Genomic DNA, 19,382 nt, shown 5'->3' on the forward strand with positions numbered 1-19,382 from the left:
ATGTGTGTGTGTGTGTAAAATAACCGTAATCAGACAAAAGTAGGCTATCAACTTGAGAGTGGAGGGCGTGGGAGGAGTTGGAAAGTTGGAAGGATGGTACTTGGGAGAGGCTAGAAAGAAGAAAAGAAATAAGAAAAGTGATATAATTCTATTTCAATTAAGAATATATTTAAGAAAAAATAAACATAAGGGGGAAAGCAGTAACTGACCAGAGATGGTAATGCATGTCTAATCTCCAGAGGCAGAGGCATGTAGATCTCCATGAACTCAAGGCTAGCCTGGACTACATACTGAGTTCCAGGCTAGCAGGGCTACATAGTGAGAACTTGTCTATTAGAGAACATAAAAAACAATAACTATTTTAGAAGATAAGAGAGACCAGTGAGAAGGGGTTTTAGGTAAGAGTAACAGGAGATGAAGAAGACCAAACTATGTGATACACATGCATCAGAATGTCATAATAAAAATTACTGTTGTGTACTGTATATAGTCTAATACAAAATCAATAACACTGTTATATCAAAATTCCCTTTTAAGCCGATAAAAGTTTTTTAAAAAAACTTCAAAGACAAAAGAAAAACCTAGAATGAGTGTTTAACAGACTAGAAGACCCTTTCTCTCAATTGGAGGAATGAATACGGAAGCTCCGGGAAACTCAACTAAGGATATTTACGGGAATAGGATAAGACTGGCCTTAGGCAAGAGTGAGCAATACAGCAAGACCTCATAACACACATGCATGCACGTACACACACATACACATACAAACCCATGCCAAACCTGCCCATGTCAGCACGTAGACTCATTTAACACAGCCTGTGATTTTTTTTGGGTCAAATCTTAAAAGTCTTATAAGGGTTATATATAACTTTATAGAAAACTTTATCGGTTTGAATTTAAGCGAAGCTAAAGCTGACTAATTTAATTCAGTGGCTATCTAGAACCCAGGCAAGGTCTATGAATACAAAAGAAGAATTATCACAAAGAATATGCAGAACACACACACACACACACACACACACACACACACACATACATACATATGATAAACTGTTTTTATTAACTAAGCACACAATTTACAAAGATACTGTGTTGCTGGATATTTTTTTTGTCACCTTGACACAAGCCAGAGTTAACTAAAAGGAGGTTACCTCAAGTGAGAAATGTCTCCATAAGATCAGGTTGTTACCAAGGACTATGCATGGAGATAACCTAAGACCCCTGCACAGATGTAGCCCATGGCAGTTCAGTATCCAAGTGGGTTCCATTGTAATAGGAACAGGGACTGTCTCTGACATGAACTGATTGGCCTGCTCTTTAATTACCTCCCCCTGAAAGGGAAGCAGCATTACCAGGCCACAGAAGAAGACAAAACAGCCACTCCTGATGAGACCTAATTGACTAGGATCAGAAGGAAGGAAAAGAAGACCTCCCCTATCAGTGGACTTGGGGAGGGGCATGCATGCAGAGGGTGGAGGAAGGGAGGGATTGGGACAGGAGGAGGGAGGGAATCACAGGGGGAGGGAAGCAAAGTGAGTAAAGCGTAATTAATAAAGAAACATAAAATTAAAAAATTAAAAAAAAAAGATCAGGTTGTTAGGCATTTTCTCAATTAGTTATTGATGGGGGAGGGCCCATCCCATTGCAGGTGATGCCATCCCTGGGTTGGTTGTCCTGGGTTCTATGAGAAAGGAAGCTGAACAAGCCATGGGAAGCCAGCCTGTAAACAGCACCCCTCCGTGGCCTCTGCATCAGCTTCTGCCTCAGGTTCCTGCCCTGGTTGAGTTCCTGTCTTGACTTCCTTCAATAATAGACAATGATGTGGAAGCATAAAGTCAAATAAACCCTTTTCTCCTGGATTGCTTTTTGGCTATGCAGTTTCATCATAGCAACAGAAACCAAGCTAGGACATACTGTTAATCTAAAACCATAGAAATCTTAAAACAGAAAAGAACTTAAAATACTGTAGTTCAGTTTTCATGTTTTACAGAGGAGAAAATATAGCTTAGATAAATTAAGTATGTTCACAGTGGCTAAGGTAAACAGAAAAAGTAAGCGAAAAGCCACTAAAATTCAATTCTCTTGAATATTGTCATGGAATTAGGTGCTTTTAAATGTCTTTACTAGTTAGTTGAATATTTATTTCATCAAATGCTGACCTCTACCGGAAAAATGCCAGATGTTCTGCATTACCACACACATTTGAAAGTAATAATATGCAGTTTAAATGTTCTCCCGTTTATTATTAATTCATATAATATCCTCCCCCTTCACCTGCTTCCGAATTAGAATCAACAAATGGGGTTTGACTGTGTGCTTCAGTTATATGGATCATAAAGAACTTTTAAGTGCCATGCTGAAGAGCATGTAAAACAGCAATTATTAGTAGTTTGAATGAAATGTCTCCCACAAGTCTTGGGCATTTGAATACTTGGTCCCAGTGGATGGCTGTTCAGAGAGGATCCGGCAGTGTCATCTTCCAGAAGGAAGTTTGACCATCGAGAAGAGCTCGGAGGTTTCACAGCACTCATGCCATTGTGAGTATATTCTGCGCTCCCTCTTTGTAATTCGAGATGTAAGCTCTCAGCCACTGCTCTTGCTGTCTGTTACCTCCACTCTGCCAGTTGTATAGGTCATGATGTCTCATCAGAGCATCAGAAAACGTAAGACACTGATATTCAGTCATTTCATTACACTTAGGGGCAATTATGTACCTGTTGCTAAGCTAGGTTTCAGAGATACAAGGATAACTACAAATAACCCCAGTCTTCATGGGACTCTTACAATCTAGCAGCTATTAAAGTTCAGTTCTGAATTTCCCGACTCCCTACACCTTAAAAAATATTTTATTGTTGGTAATTTTAAAGATTTCTTGATGTTAAAAGACAAGTAATGTTTACTTCTCATATGCCTACCCCTCAGCTTCAACAATTATTAACTCATCCATCTTATCCCGCTGTAAATTTGCAACTGCTTCTCCCATATTATTTGAAGTTTCTAGATACCACATCATCACATCCGTACATATTTCAAGGATGCATCTCCTGGAGATAGAGAATATTTTTTAAAAAAAATAATATAACCACATTACCACTATCATGCTGCCTAGAAATTAATGTCAAAATATAATCATTATGCGAAGTTCTAAGTGCCTCATATTCCTTAGATTGAGTTCTCTTCTATTTGATTGATAAGGCCTTTTAAGAAAAGAAGAATTTTACACTGTATGCCTGGGCAAATTGTGTGTTATGACAAAACAAGTTATAATTACAAGTTATCTCACTGATCAATATTTCTCTCAAAATTTAGTCATAAGCTGTAAACAACACGCAGTAGATACATACAGAGCTCCTGCCCCAGCACAGACTGAAATTAAGTGTTATTTTCTGAAAGCTATGTTTAATCAAGAATTTAAGCTATGTTTTCTCTTTTTAAAATTAATTAATTTATTCACTTTACATCCCAATTGTAGCCCACTCCTTTCTCTCCTCCTGGTCTGACCCTCTCTTCATCTTGCCCCCTACCCTATTCCATAGCAGAGCCCCCGCCCCCCAGACCCACCCCAGCTCATCAAGTTGCATCAGAATTGAGCATGTTCTCTTCCCCTGTGGTCTGGCAAGGCAGCCCTGCCATGGGTAGGGGGCAGTAATCAAAAAGCAGGAAACTGGATAAGATGATCAATCCTCATTCAGAAAGGTAAACAGGACAGACATCAGAAGAGGGAGAAAACAGGGAACAAGACAGGAGCCTACCATAGAGGGCCTCTGAAAGACTCTACCCGGCAGGGTATCAAAGCAGATGATGAGACTCATAGCCAAACTTTGGGCAGAGTGCAGGGAATCTTATTAAAGAAGGGGGAGATGAAAGACCTGGAGGGAACAGGAGCTTCACAAGGAGACCAACAGAACTAAGAATTCTGGGCCCAGGGGTCTTTTCTGAGAGTGATACTCCAACCAAGGACCATGTATGGAGATAGCCTAGAACCCCTAGGACCCCTGCTCAGATGTAGCCCATGGCAGTTCAGTCTCCAAGTGGGTGTCCTAGTAATGGGAACAGGGACTGTCTCTAACATGAACTCAGTGGCTGGCTCTTTGATCATCTCCCCCTGAGGGGAGATCAGCTTTACCAGGCCACAGAGGAAGACAATGCAGCCAATTCTGATGAGACCTGGTAGGCTAGGGTCACATGGAAGGGGAGGAGGACCTCCCCTATTAGTGGACATGGAGAAGGGCATGGAAGGAGATAAGGAAGGGAGGGAGGGATTGGAAGAGGATGAAGGAGGGGGCTACAGCTGGGATACAAAGTTAATAAACTGTAATTAATAAAAAAATATATTTTTTTAAAAAGCAGGCAACAGAGTCCATTTTAGAAATAGCCTACCACTCCCCTTAATAGGGAACTCACATGAAGCCTGAGCTTGCTTTCTGCTACATTTGAGCATGGGGACTTGGTTGCATTCCATGCATGGTCTTGGTTGGTGTTTCAGTCTCTGCAAGACCCTCTGGGCTCTGGTTAGTGAGCTCTGTTGGTCTTTTTGTGGGGCTCCTGTCACCTCCAGTCCTTCTTTCCATCCCTCCCACTTTTCCACAAGACACCCTATGCTTTATCCAATGTTTGGCTGTGAGTCTCAGTATCTATCTGGATCTACTTCTGGGTGGAGCTTCTCAGAAGCTAGCAATGCTGGGCTCATGTGGTGTCAGCGGTGGGGTGGGTCCCAAGTTGGGCCAGACATTGGTTGGATATTCCCCCCAATTTCTGTTCTATCTTTTCTACCTACACATCATATAGACAGGGTAAGTTTGGGATCAAAGCTTTTTTTGCTTTGGTTGGTATAGGAACACCATGTCCACAATGAGTCCTGTCTGTTTAGAGGACTTCCTGTTCAGTCTCCATGACCTCTGCAACTAGGAGTCCCAGCTAGAGTCACCTCTGCATCTTCCCAGAAGCCTACGCTGTCCTAGGTCTCCAGCTTGTCATAGAGATGCCTCTGTCCATGGTTTCTCTCTCTCTCTCTCTCTCTCTCTCTCTCTCTCTCTCTCTCTCTCTCTCTCTTCTTTCTACAGGCCCTCAGTCCTCCTGTGTTCTTTCTCCTAACTTGTTCCCTCTCTTCAACCACTTCTGCTGTCTACTTTATTTCCACTTCTAAGTGAGACTTGTTACTTAGTTTCTTTGGGTCTGTGAATTATAGCCTGGTTATCCTGTACTATATATGGCTAAACTCCACTGATAAGTAAGTGCTTACCATGTGTGTCTTTCTGGGTTTGGGTTACCTTTCTCAGGATGATCTTTGATCTTTTCTAGTTACAGCCATCTGCCTTAAATTTCATGATTTCCTTGTTTTTAATTGCTGAGTAGTATTCCATTGTGTAAATGTACCAAAATTTCTGTATCCATTCCTCAACTGAGTGACATCTGGGTTGTTTCCAGATTCTGGCTATTATGAATAAAGCTCCTATAAACATAGTTGAGCAAATGTCCTTGTGATGTGGTGGAACATCTTTTGGGTATATACCCAGGAGTGGTATGGCTGGGTCTTGAGGTAGAGCTATTTCCAATATTCTGAGAAAGTGACAGATGGATTTCCGAAGTGCTTGTATAAGTTTGCACTCCCACCAGCAATGAAGGAGGGTTCTCCTTTCTCCACATCCTCTCCAGCATGTGCTGTCACTTAAGTTTTTGATCTTAGCCATTCTGATGCATGTAAGATGGAATCTCAGAGTCATTTTGATTTGCATTTCCCTGATGACTGAGGACATTGAGTATTTCTCTAAGTGATTCTTGACCATTTGAGACGCCTCTGCTGAGAATTCTCTGTTTAGCTCTGTACCCCGTTTTTTAATTGGATTGTTCGGTTTGTTGGTGTTTAATTTTTTTCTTTTAATTCATCAGGAAGAAGTGAGTTTATGCATGAAAAATTGGTGACAAAATCCTTCTATAAATAGTTAAGTTCTTGATATTTTATACCATGGGAACTGTGAGGAAAAATATATTTCTTTATTATATCCTAGCTGACATAATAGAGAAAAGAGCAACTCTTCACATTATTTATTCTTTGTGAATTTCCATTGAGTCTGATGTTAAAGGGGAACAGATACAATAACATAATCAAGTCATATCTGAAATGTGAGGACTTATAAACTGCCAAGCACTCTTATATATTTACTTACAGAATGAGTTCCCTATGGGTTGCATATTTTAACCTTTTAAATATATTAATTCACTGAGCAATTACAGATACTCCAGGAGGCAAACATTGGTATCATTTCCATTTTACAGATGGAAAAACTGAAAGAAGAAAATGATAAGAACTTATCTAAGGTATAGATCTCATAAGTAAACATATAGAATATGAAAAATAGATATTAATTTCATTCACTACATAATTTATCTTTCAAGATAAGGTCTGCAGTTAAAGCTACTCTAAGTTTTCTAATGGTAAATCCATAATTTTTCTTGAAATCACTTACTTATTTTCAGATTCTGGCATATGAGAAACTTGTGGAAGAATAATTTGAACAAGACACCCGTGCAAAAAAGCAATATGTAAGATGATTCTTAAGGGTGAGTGATCCAGCTTGTATATGTGTGAGGCTGTGCTAGTTTTGTTTTTTTAACTAGAGTTATCTGAAAGGAGGGAACCTCAGTTGATAAAATACCCCCATAATATTAGGCTGTAGGGCATTTTAAAATTAGTGATTGATGGGGGAGTACCTATCCCATTGTGGATGGTGCCATCCCTGGGCTGGTGGATCTGGGTTCTGTAAGAGCAAGTCAGTGAACCGCACTCCTCCATGGCCTCTGCATCGGTACCTGCATCCCGGTTCCTGCCTTCAGATTCTGCTGACTTCCTTCAGCTGTAGACTGTAATCAGGAAATGTAAATCAAACCAACTCTTTCTTCCTCAAGTACCTTCTGGCCATGATGTTTCATCGCAGCACTAGAAAGTAAGCTAGGATACAGGCCCTGGACTCTGTCCATAGCAGTGTACCCAGGGAAGAAAGAGAGGGAGGGAGGGTTGAAGAGAATGAGGGTTAAACCAAGAGCAAGCAAGTAAAAGAGATTCTTAGGAAGAAATAGGTCAGAGACATTATACCAATTTATTAACTATAATTATCCCAGGATGCAGAAACAAGAAAAGAGGGTTAAATTAGTCTTATTTGTAGATCATTGTATTGTTTTAAAGGTTGCAATAAAAACATAAATTTTATGATTTTAGAAGTAACATTTTAATTTAAAAACAAAAGTATTATTTATAATAAGCTATTAAACAGTTCCAAGTTCATATCAGTACAGAAACAACAAGTATGGTGAACAACTCTTTAGCTTTTTCTGTCAGAAACCTATAATTGTTTTTTTTATATTAATCACAGGTTATTTACTTTGTATCCCAGCCATAGCCCCCTCCTTCATTCCCTCCCATTCCCACCCTCCCTCACTCCTCCCTGTCCCTTTCCTAGTCCACTGCCGATAATTGGTTTTTGAGTATCAGAAGAAAGAACCACAAATCTTTGAAGGGATCTGGAAGCATTACTAAAAAATGATATGACGAAGTAGTTGATAACTTCAAACCTGAAAGTGCTTTTTTGAGATATTATCTGAGCCCAGTACAGTGGACTGTGTATATCAGCATTTGGGATACTGAAGCAAGAGGGTTTTGAGGTTAAGGTTACTCTGGGAGACATAGTAAGATCCTTTTTATAAAATGAAATAAAGTAAAACTTAAAATAATAAAATTAAATGAAATGATGGGGCTGGAAAGTCACAAGTGGTAGCGCATGAGTGTCACTGCAGCACTCAGGAGATAAAAGCAGCAGGTTCAAGACCAGTGCATGGCTGGAGTTGTTGCTTCCCTAGAATGGATGAAGCCCTAGGTTCTAGACCCAACAGTGGAAAAAATAAAATAGTATATGGAAAAAAATATATGTTCTGAATGGTATTCTATATTTGATTGAGTGCGTGGTGATATCTCAACTTCTGACAGAACTAATTCTACCACTCTATTTCCTGTTAGAAGCATTGCGTGAAGTAGAGCTGACAAGCAGTGGAACAAATGCTTTGGGTTTCTTATTTTTCACACTCGAAGCTATAGTGTTCTCACGTTCCAGTGTGACTCTCAGTATTGCATGTAAAAGATTCCTTCTAACAATTTTTTTTTTTTCTTTATAGAAAGGAAGAGTGGGAAACAAGGTTCAAGCACTAACCTTTGCTCTTTTTTTCTTTCTTTTTTTTTTTTAACTGAACATCTTTGTTACTGGTTCTTACTTACAGCTTTGATATCGCCACTGTTTTGGCAAAGTTTGTAACTAAGATTAAGGAAAGGAGAGAAATCTTCACATGTCCAGAAAACATGAATTTCTTACTTTAAAGCTCCAAGAACTTCCTTTGGGGCTTCTGAAAGTTGAGATAAATATTCCAAGGCTTTTCTTGACACAAACTGTTGTCCATTCTAAAAGGAATAAACACAGTATACTAAGTTACATCTTAAAGAAAGTGATGCTTTGATTACATTGTCTATATTCCTGACTATTACAAAGAAATATATTCCTTTTTTTTTCCTCAAAAGAACTCTGTAACACTGTAGAATGAAGCTATAATCCATTGGCAAAAAGAAAACAGATTCATTTTATTCTCAGAAACTCACTTCTGTTTTTCCTTTGGCTCTTTTTATTCTGTTTGTTTTGTCCTATTCCAATTTGTTTATTTTTGTTTTATCCTATTGTACTGTATGTTTATTATTCCTTAGATGCCCTTTTTTAATTTTTTATTATTTTTTCCTATTTATTTATTTTACAATTTATTCACTTTATGTCCCAGCTGTAGCTTCCTCCCTTGTCCCCTCCCAATCCTGCCCTCCCTCCCTTTTCTTCTGCCTTGCCCCTCCCCCAGTCCACTGATAGGGGTGGTCCCCCTCCCCTTTCTAGATGCTTGTTTTCTTTTTTTATAATTTTTATTTTTTTATATTAATCACAGGTTATTTACTTTGTATCTCAGCCGCACCCCATTCCTCATTCCCTCCCAATCCTACCCTCCTTCCCTCATCTCCTCCCTGTCCCTTTCCAAGTCCACTGATAGGGGATGTCCTCCCCTCCTTCCATCTGACCCTAACTTATCGGGTATTTTCAGGACTGGCTGCAATGTCCTTCTCTGTGGCCTAGCAAGGCTGCTCCTCCCTTGCGGAGGGGGGGGGGGCAAGGAGGTAAAAAAGACAGCCATTGAGTTCAGACAGAAATATTCTCTGTTCCCCTTACTAGGGTACCCACTTGCATACTGAGCTGCCATGGGCTACATCTGAGCAGGGATTCTAGGTTATATCCACACATGGTCCTTGGTTGGAGAAGCAGTCTCAGAAAAGACCTCCGTGCCCTGATATATTTGGTCCTTGTGGAGCTCCTGTCCTCTCCAGGTCATACTAACTCGCCTTCTTTCATATGATTGCCTGCACTCTACCGAAGGTTTGGTTATGAGTCTTAGTATCTGCTTTGATACAGTGCTAGCTAGAGTCATTCAGAGGCCCTCTGTGGTAGGCTCCTGTCCTGTTACTTGTTTTCTCCTACTTCCAATGTCCATCCCATTTGTATTTCTAAGTGAGGATTGATCATCTTAACCCGGGTCCTCTTTCTTGTTTATCTTCTTTAGGTGTACAGATTTTAGTATGGCTATCCTATCTTATAGGTCTAGTACCCACTTATAAGTAAGTATATACTGTGTATGTCTTTCTGCTCCTGGGATACCTCACTCAGGATGATCTTCTCCAGATCCCACCATTTGCCTGAAAATTTCATGATTTCCTTGTTTTTAATTGCTGAGTAGTATTCCATTGTGTAAAAGTTCGACAATTTCTGTATCCATTCATCCATTGATGGACATCTGGGTTGTTTCCAGGTTCTGGCTATTTCGAATAAAGCTGTTGTGAACATGGTTTAGCAAATGCCCGTGTTGTATACTTGTGCATCTTTTGGATATATGCCTAGAAGTGGTATAGCTGGATCTCGAGGAAGCGCTATTCCTAATTGAGAAAGTGCCAGATTGATTTCCAAAGTTGTTGTACAAGTTTACATTCCCACCAGCAATGGAGGAGGGTTCCCCTTTCTCCACAACATCTTCAACATGTGTTGTCACTTGTGTTTTTCATCTTAGCCATTCTGATGGGTGTAAGGTGAAATCTCAGGGTCATTTTGATTTGCATCTCTGTGATGGCTAAGGAAGTTGAGCATTTCTTTAAGTGTTTCTCTGCCATTCTATATTCCTCTACAGAGAATTCTTTGTTTAGCTCTGTACCCCATTTTTTAATCAGATTGCTTGATTTATTGCTTTTTACCTTTAGTTCTTTATATATTTTGGATATCAGCCCTCTGTCAGATATAGGATTGGTGAAGATTCTTTCCCAGTTTGTAGGCTGTTGTTTTGTTCTGACAACAGTGTCCTTTGCTTTACAGAAGCTTTTCAGTTTCATGAGGGCCCATTTATTGATTGTTAGATGCTGGTTTTTTTTTTTGTTTTTTTTTTTAATGAGAGTAAAAAAGAGTGTGGATCCAGATGGGAGGAGATTTATTAAAATTTTAATTTCAAAACTATCTATTTTCAATTAAAAAAGAAAAAGAAACCCACAGCTTCCTATCACAACCACAGCTTTGCTAAGTCTCTTTATCCTTGTTTTCTTTTTAATTAATTACTTTTTGCATATATTTGGTGTATAGTCTACATGTATGTCTGTGTGAGGGTGTCAGATCCTCTGAAACTATTATAGACAGGGTTGAGCTGCCATGTGAGTGCTAGGAATTGAACCAGGGTCCTCTGAAAGAGCAGCCAGTGTTCCTAACCACTGAGCCATCTCTCCAGTCCTATCTTTGTTTTTTGTTTGTTTGTTTTTAACAGTAACCAAAAGAACTCCAAATTGTTAAAATCCCTCATTTCTAGTACTCTAATAATATCAAAGGCTCTGGATAGTCCCCTTTCGTATCCTGTTCTCATTTCTCCCAGCTCCTCCAACCCTTCCATTATACACTTTTTAGTCCATTATCACAAAGGTCTTATCTGTGAGAGACCCCTTCTCTGAAAGTTTCCTCCATGTTATTTCTACAATGAAAATGTACGTTTTATCTAAGGATACTGCTTAAATGGGAAACTTCTCTAGTACCAATATATTTTTCTTTCATTGCCCTCCTGGCTTAGAGTGCTATTTTCATATTATTCTCCCCTGTTCTTCTCTACAAAACACCACTTTGAATTTCCTGTCATCATACTATATTCCTGTCACCTCTGCTGTTGCCATGGTTCTTATATCCTTTACTGTTGCCATAGTCTCTATTTCCCTTGTTTCTATGGTTCCTAAGTGATTTCTTCTCCTTTGTTGATGTAGTAACTACTGCTAAGTTATTTTATCCAACCTTTCCCTCCCTTATCTCTCAGCATCTTCAATGCATAGGCAGATGAGTTCCTAATATTCTAGCCTCTCAATAGCTTAAATTCTATTCCATTACTAATAAGTAAAACAATTTTATACTGTCATAAACTGCTCCAAAATGCTTTAAATCTTTTAAAATACAAACTAGTGAAATCACTATGGAAATCAGTGTGGTGGTTTCTCAAAAAAACTAGAAATAGATTTATCATTGTTCAGCTACACCACTCCTGAGTATATGTCCAAAAGATTCTGTAGCCTACTACAGAGGTGCGCTCATCTATGGTTATTGCTGCTTTATTCACAATAGCCAGGAAATGGAAACAGCCTAGATGTTCATCAGTTGATGAACAGGTAATGAAATGTGGGGCATAAACACAATGAAATTCTATTCAGATATAAAGAAAAATGGATTTTTCAAGTAAATGGATAGAGCTGGAAAATATACTGAGTGGAGTGAGCCAGATGCAGAAATACAAAGACCATATGGTCTCTCTTTCTCATTTGGGGATCTTAGATCTGAATCTTTAGGTTTGCGTGTTTAACCTGGGGTGTTGGTATAATGTTCTTGAGGAATGTATACAATTTACCCTTGTTCATTCAAATGCTGATTTCTCTACTACACTATCTGGTTTTAATCTGGACATTGCATTGTGATATTTATTCTAAGCATCACCTGTCTCGTTTGTGTAAACATGCCATCATTTGTTCTCTGTATTGTCAATAAAACAACAGCCAATGCTGAGCAAGGGAGAGAATAGAGTGGGACTTCCTGGTCAGGAGGGAAGGAGAAAGAAGCAAGTGGGAGGGTAGGAGAGGAAAGATCGGCAAGACAGGACTTGAAACCATGAAGAGAGATGAACTGGACCTAAGATATGACTAAAAGCAAGTATAATGTGGGAAATCTGAATGGGAGTAAACTATGCAGGCTTGGAGGTTCAGGATGGAGTAACTATTGCCCAGCATTGTGTTCTAGGTTAATTAAATAAATCCTAGTCTTTGTGTGGTGATTTGGGTATACAGCTGGTTTAGGAATAACTGCTGTTTAACTAAAAGATAAATCAATAGTAAATATTAATATTCTACAACACTGGAGCAACCATAAAAGACAGAAAAAGAGAAACAGACCATTGGGGGAGGTGTGGAGAAGACACTCTAGAAAGGTAGCTAATAGAGCACAGGTGCTATGAAGATGGTAAGTGATAAATTGGGGGAGACTTAACTGGATAGTTAATATAGATGGGGAGGGAGGAAGGAAGAATAAATGGTGTTTGAAAAAGCCATAGTAAAACCTAGTATTTTATAAGATTACTTAAAATTACAGTTTCAATGTAGAAACCTCTACATGGGAAGATAATTCTCCCACAAAAGCCAATGATTATTTAACAAAAAATCCCAATGCCAGTTAGGCGATACTTTCCTTCAAATTGTTGGTCTCCATATCCTTTATTGTCTAAGACATACCATCAAACAATCTAAGCTATTGTCCATTGCTCTTGGTTGCCTGTCAGAATATGAACATACGACCCTACTGATGAAGACACCACACTTTGGACCATAGAAATAAAGCTGGTATTGACCTGGAAACTAGCTGGCTACCGGTTACCTCTAATAGTGTTGGAAGTTGCCGTGTAAACTGCCAAGGAAAAATGATACCAAACCAAGCTGTAAAGCCTGAGAATCACAATGGGATCAGCAAGACATCCCCAATGGTGCAACAGTGAGACTTGTATCTTGAGGCAACAAACAACTGTCTGATAAGACCTAAATATCTGTTCACTTGGGAGGAGCTTATACTTGGTACTGTAAATCTAGCCAAGAACCCATGGTTGGAAGGGTCATAAGTCATGTGGTAACTTGAATAAGAAGTTGTCCACATCCTTAGGCATTTGAATACTTGGTCCCCCAGTTAGTGATGCTCTTAGAGGAAGTGTAGAAGATGTAGTAGTTAGTGGAAGTACATCACCAGAAGCAAGATCTGATGTTTCAAGAGCCACCTGCTATCTCCAGTTCATCAGGTTTTGGAAGAAATTTTGTCTTATTGGTCTTTTGCTTGTATACTTTGGTTTCCAGCTTGGTGCTTTTCCTTTTTTTTTTTTTTTTTTTTTTTTTTCTTGCTTTTATGAGTTTCTCTTTTTTTGTTCATTATTTGTTGCTTTTTTTTAAGAGAGATAAATAAAGGGCATTAATTTGAGTGTGTAGATGGTGGGTGGGCTCTGGGAATAATCAAAAGAAGGGAAAATGTGATCACAAAATAGTGTATGGAGATGTTTTTCAATAAAAATAGCAAAAAGAGAGAGAGAGAGAGAGAGATGTGAGCTCTCAGCTTATTGTTCCACACAACATGCCTGCTGCCACACTTCCCTTTCATGATGATGATGGACTCTCATCCCTCTGGGGGCTGTAAGCTCCAAATAAACCCTTCCTTCTATAAGTTGTGTTAGTCATGGTATTTTATGACAGCAATAGAAAAGTAACTAATACATAAAAAAGAACTCAGTACAACCATATTACTAAAGAAATATAGTTTCCAACTACCTTCCAAAAACTCATCCTTATGACCTAAGTGAAGTTCTCACATCTCATCAAAGAAGCTTCTTTTATTTTTCACGTCACAACCTCTACACCTAAGGCTCAGGGAAAGTTGTGGAACAGGGGGCAGAAAGACCATAACAACCTAAGGACTGGAATGACAACTGTATGATAGTTTTGTTTTTTGTTTTTTGTTTTTTCTGTGCAGGACAGGGATGTAGCTCCCATGAACTCTCAACAATAGTTACCTGTGTAAAACCTGCAAATCAACACTAATTTACACATCAACATGGACAGAGAACATTTAGTGACCCCCATGCTCCCATCCCCTAGATGATGAGCGACCGAAAGTCAATGGCTGCTAAGGGAGGAACCAGATTTATTTATTTCTGTCACACGATCCTAATCCTAAGAGTTCAGCTCCAAATATATGCAAATAAGGACAACATAAGCTGGACTCTAGGTTTTATACATACATACATATGTATATACATACCACACATTTGACTAAAAGATCATCAATTTGACAGGGTGTGATTGGGGACCCAGGAGAAATTGGATGGGGGAAGAGCATAAAAAGGTTGAATCACGTATCAAATCCTCAATAACAAAAATAAATTTATAATAAGGGCACATCAAGTTGGAAAGAAAAGTGGGGAGGTGGGGAGAAACTGGAAGGGAAGAATTGGAGGTAGATTTGATGAAAGCACATATGAATTCTCAAACAATGAAAATTAATAAAATAAGAAATTTTAATTAAAAATCATTTTGCTTAAACAAGGAAAATGAATATTGGAGTACTGGCAATTTCAACTAAGAAAATTTATGATAAACAGAACAGAATAAGATTGGCTTTATTGAGAAGTAGTGGACAATTATTTAACAAAGACCAACTTTTAGAAAAAGTAACAAATTGTCAGTAATAAATCATCCCTTCCTCCTCCTGCTTTTTCATTAAGCATCTCCTTATGTTGTTCATGCTGGCGTGAACTCACTAAGTAGTTCAGACTGTTTTCAACCTTGTGATCTCCTTGCAGAGATGAAAAATAAAGGAACTTATAAATTCATGTAGTGACTTCTTACGGCCAACTTATTTTGAATTTCAGCTGAGGTAAGGTTGACAGTTTCACTAATTAATCTGGTGGCCATAGAACAACCCAAGTGTAGTGTCTCTAAGCAATCCTGTCTTATGATCTAGTTCTGGTGGACAAACAATCATGTCGGTGCTAGCTTGTGTTGTTCTGGGGGAATTCTCTAGCCGCCTTCACCAACAGCCCATAGGAAGGTATCCCAAACCCGGTACTGAGATTTTCTTTTAATTTGGCTTCTGGGGAGGAGCGTTAGCCACTCATGCAAGATGTCTCTAATCTTTTTAATTCACTTACAAAGCGGTAGGTTTTCACAGGGCTTTCTCATAATACCCTTAGTTTTAGTTAACTCTCCCCATACGATTTCCTCTCCTGTATCTCCTGATCCTCACCCCAATTGAAATCTTTCCACCCTCAGTTTTCCCTCTTCCGCTTTCATGTCACAAGTGTGCTGTTAACCTCTTTCCTTAAGATTCCTTCTTCCTGTCCACATCTAATGGCCTCTTTCTAGCTTCCTCAACAGTCGAAGAATTCTAAGCTAAGGTCTGCATATGAAAGAGAAAATGTGTTTATTTATTATATCCTCACACACTATAATTTTTTTTCAGTTTCACTTTCCTGAAATTTTATTTTTATTTATAGTTGAATAAAATTCTGTTGTATATATGTATTACAATTTAATTATCAGTTCATTGTTTGATAGACACATAGGCTGTTTCCATTTCCTGAATATTGAGAATAATTCCATTTTGTGAACATCTATCTGTTATCTCTGTTATTGACTCCAGCAATCCTATAGTAAAAACTCTCCCCTTGGATGCTTCCAAATTTTCACTGTGCCTCATTCACTTAATGTCTTCTGATACACCCACTTAAAATTCTAGAGGGATTCATTATAATTACTCTACTTTTACTGACATATTTGATTCATTGCATCCATTTTATAAAACTGAAACTCTAGTTAAGTCCAATTTTGCACGGACTTTTGTTCTTTCATTAGGCAGAATGTAGAAGTTGTATAAAATTACACAACAATTTGTTTATTTATTATTTATACAGTATTCTGTCTGCATGTACACCTTCATGCCAGAAGAGGGCACCAGATTTCATTATAGACAGTTGTGAGCCACCACGTGGTTGCTAGAAATTGAACTCAGGACCTCTGGAAGAGCAGCTGGTGCTCTTAACCTCTGAGCCATCTCTCCAGCCCCCTATTTCTTTATTTTTAAGCATCATCAAATGAGTCTTAATCCTATTGGCAAGCACATGACATTTCCTTAGTCATTCATTTCCTGCCTTCATGAATGATTAATTTATTCTCTGCCCTGTCTTCCCAAAATTCAAATATACCAATGTCATCGCTTGACAGCCAGACTAAGAGAAATGAAAAGAGAGTGAAAGAGAACAACTGATTAGAATAAAACAAGGAATACTAGAATCTAATTGTGCTTAAAAAAAGAATGGTCAACTGTATTGACTACTGATGATAGGTAAATATAATGAGGACTAACCATTGCAATATACAGGACCAGGTCGTTATTGACCTTGATAAAAGCAGTTTGGTATGCTCTCCTGAAAAAAAGACAAAAAAACTTGACAGGAGAAAGTTCAGGAGATATGAAGGAATAATGAATATAGACATTTCAGAGGAGTTTTGTTATCCGAGAAAGAAAAGAAGGCAGTAGTTAGTAAGAAGATGGTTAAGACAGTTTTTTTTTTTAAGTTTCTGTTCATTTGAATAAGACAAGAAGATATTTATAAGCCATGGGGATGACTCAGCAAAACACACACACACACACACACACAGGCAACAGGCGATTTCAGAAGCAGGTGTTTAAGTTGAGAGGCTGGAATTTAGAAAGGAATGTGTACAGTTTACCCCCAACTACGGTTGAGAAGATAAAATACATGGTGTGATGCCTGGTATGTACAGGAAGGTAGTAGTGGGAATCTTGGATGTTCTCTTCCAGGGTTCTTCAGGTTTCAGAAACTAGAATATGTATGTCATCGCTGAGGAGGGTAAATTTAGTGAATGGGTAATATTGTGGTTTCCTTAAGATTACCTCCCAAAGGCTCATTAATTTGAATCCTTACTTCTAAGTTGTTAGTGGTGTATAGAAAAGTCATGGAAACACCAGAATGGGATGCCTTGAGAGAGGAAGCATGCCCATGAGGGCAGGCCTTGAGGCTTTATAGCCCAGCCCCATATTATGCTCTACCTTCCTGGACCACTGACACAAGATGACTGGCTCTTGCTCCTACCACTGCTCCTTTACCAGCAGAGTGGCCTTTAAGCCCTCTGTAACCATAAGCCAAATAAATTCTTTCTCCCTTCAATCCCTTTTGCCAAGGTATTTTGTCACAGCAACAGGAAATGAAACTAATATCGATTGAAAGATAGGGTAGCTAAAAGTGGTGTTTTACCTCTTTAATATCCTTGTCTAGCCTGTTATCCTAAGACTGGATTATCATTGTCTCCCATTCCACCTGGAATTTCTCCCTATTAAGCTCCTCAAAAACAGAGGTTGCTTTCCCAAAGTATTGCTTGTGATGCTGTTTGTTGTTTGGGTTTAGTGTTTTCTGAGATAAGGTCTTTCAGCCTCAAAGACTGAACTCAAAATCATCTTCCTGACTACAGGCCATGATACCACACCCATATTCAAAGTATTGCTTTTTTTAAATTTTTAGAGACTGTGTTTCTCTGTGTAGCCCTGGCTGTCCTGGACTCACTTTGTAGACCAGGCTGGCCTCGAACTGACAGAGAGCCACCTGCCTCTGCCTGTCAAGTGCTGGGATTAAAGGTATGTGCCACCACATCTGGTTCAAAGTATTGCTTTTTATATAAACTGCCAACAAAATTTTCTTGTTGGTTAGAAACTAAATACTATACAATCAGGCCACAGATATCAATCCAACTTTATCTTGTACTTTTCCTCTATAGCAGTATTTTAACATAACACGTCACTATATTAGGCACAAGATCAAGAACGGTAGAGAAATAAAAACCTTTATCATTCTAACCATATGCACAGTCTCACAAGCCAAGCCAATCACACTACCTTTTTTCACATTTTAGTTACATCAGCTCTCATCCTTTGAAATATTTTCTTACATATCAAAATGGTACCTTTTTTCAAAGCGCAACTGAAGTTTTCTTCCTATTGTAGAGATTTCCCAATTCAATTCCAGTTCTTAGTGCCTCTCTGCATCTGAATTTCAGTGATTCTTAACATACGTATTAGTTATCTGGTTTTTGCTCCACGTGCTGTCTGATAATGCTAATGTGTGTTTTGTCACTTCAAACGAACTTGGGGGCTTCACTTCTGGACTGTAGGCCACAAATATCAAACAAAATCATGGAAACAATATATTACCTCAGTGATAAAATAAGGTGCCAGTAAAAGTCTCTAAAGAAACTGGAGGTTTATACACCAGGCTGCAAGGCACAGACCTGGAGTTCTAGCATTCAGAACCTGAGATGTGAGGAGCACATGTCCATAGGAGTTTGAAACTAGCCTAACTAACAATGAAATCTTTGAAAAACTGAATGAAAGAAATGTAGATTTGTAAACGGCCTGGCTAATAATAATATTTAAAAAAAAAACATGTTTTAGAGAAGCTTAGTAAACATTAAGGATATAGAGAAATAGGGCTGGTGAAGGCTCAGCAGATAACCATGCATGATGCTAAGCCTGATGACCTGATTTTGATGCCTGAAGCCCACATTATTGAAGATGAGAACTGATTCCTATAAGTTTTCCTCTGACTTTCACACATACACTGTGGTCTATTCTCTATTGTACTATCCTCCTCTCCCCTCCCCCTGTCAATCTCAAAAAATAGATAATGCTTTTCAAAAGAAGATAAAGGGGGATGCAGAGATGGCTTAGTGGTTAAAAGCGCTAGATGCTCTTCAAGAGGACCCAGGTTTGATTCAGTGCTCCCACATGACAACTTCAGGCCTAGGCAATCTGATACCCTTTTCTGGCCCCTACAAGCAACAGGCATACATGCAGGCAAAACACTCATCTACATTAAATTTAAAAAGAAATACAAAAAGAAAACAGAAAAAAAATTATAACAAAAACAGTATAAAACAGAGCCGAACATATTGATACACGCCTATATCCATAGGACACAGAGCACAGAGGCAGGGAGATCACACAAGTTCCAGGCCAGCTGAACTTATAAAGCTATGTGTTTCAAAACAAAAATACAAAACCAAAAAGATACTAACAGAAATTCTAGAATTGAAACGTGTCTTAAAGAGCATCAGTAGTAAGTCTGATCAAGTAGAAGAAACTAAACTCGAAGACAATTTAACAATATGTAGCCAAAGAAAAGATGAGAGAAAAAATGAT

At 38.6% G+C, this 19,382-nt stretch overlaps 1 protein-coding gene across 1 annotated transcript in view; it reads right to left on the reverse strand.

Annotated features, from left to right (window-relative positions):
• Tex11 (testis expressed 11) overlaps nucleotides 1-19,382 on the reverse strand; it is a 126,097-nt gene that overhangs the window by 22,091 nt on the left and 84,624 nt on the right. Inside the window, 3 exon segments of the mRNA XM_060375507.1 lie at nucleotides 6,468-6,524; nucleotides 8,361-8,446; nucleotides 16,533-16,593. Of these exon segments, the coding sequence (XP_060231490.1) occupies nucleotides 6,468-6,524; nucleotides 8,361-8,446; nucleotides 16,533-16,593 (204 nt within the window).

This window comes from Meriones unguiculatus, chromosome X (genome assembly GCF_030254825.1).
Source record: "Meriones unguiculatus strain TT.TT164.6M chromosome X, Bangor_MerUng_6.1, whole genome shotgun sequence".
Lineage (NCBI taxonomy): Eukaryota > Metazoa > Chordata > Mammalia > Rodentia > Muridae > Meriones > Meriones unguiculatus.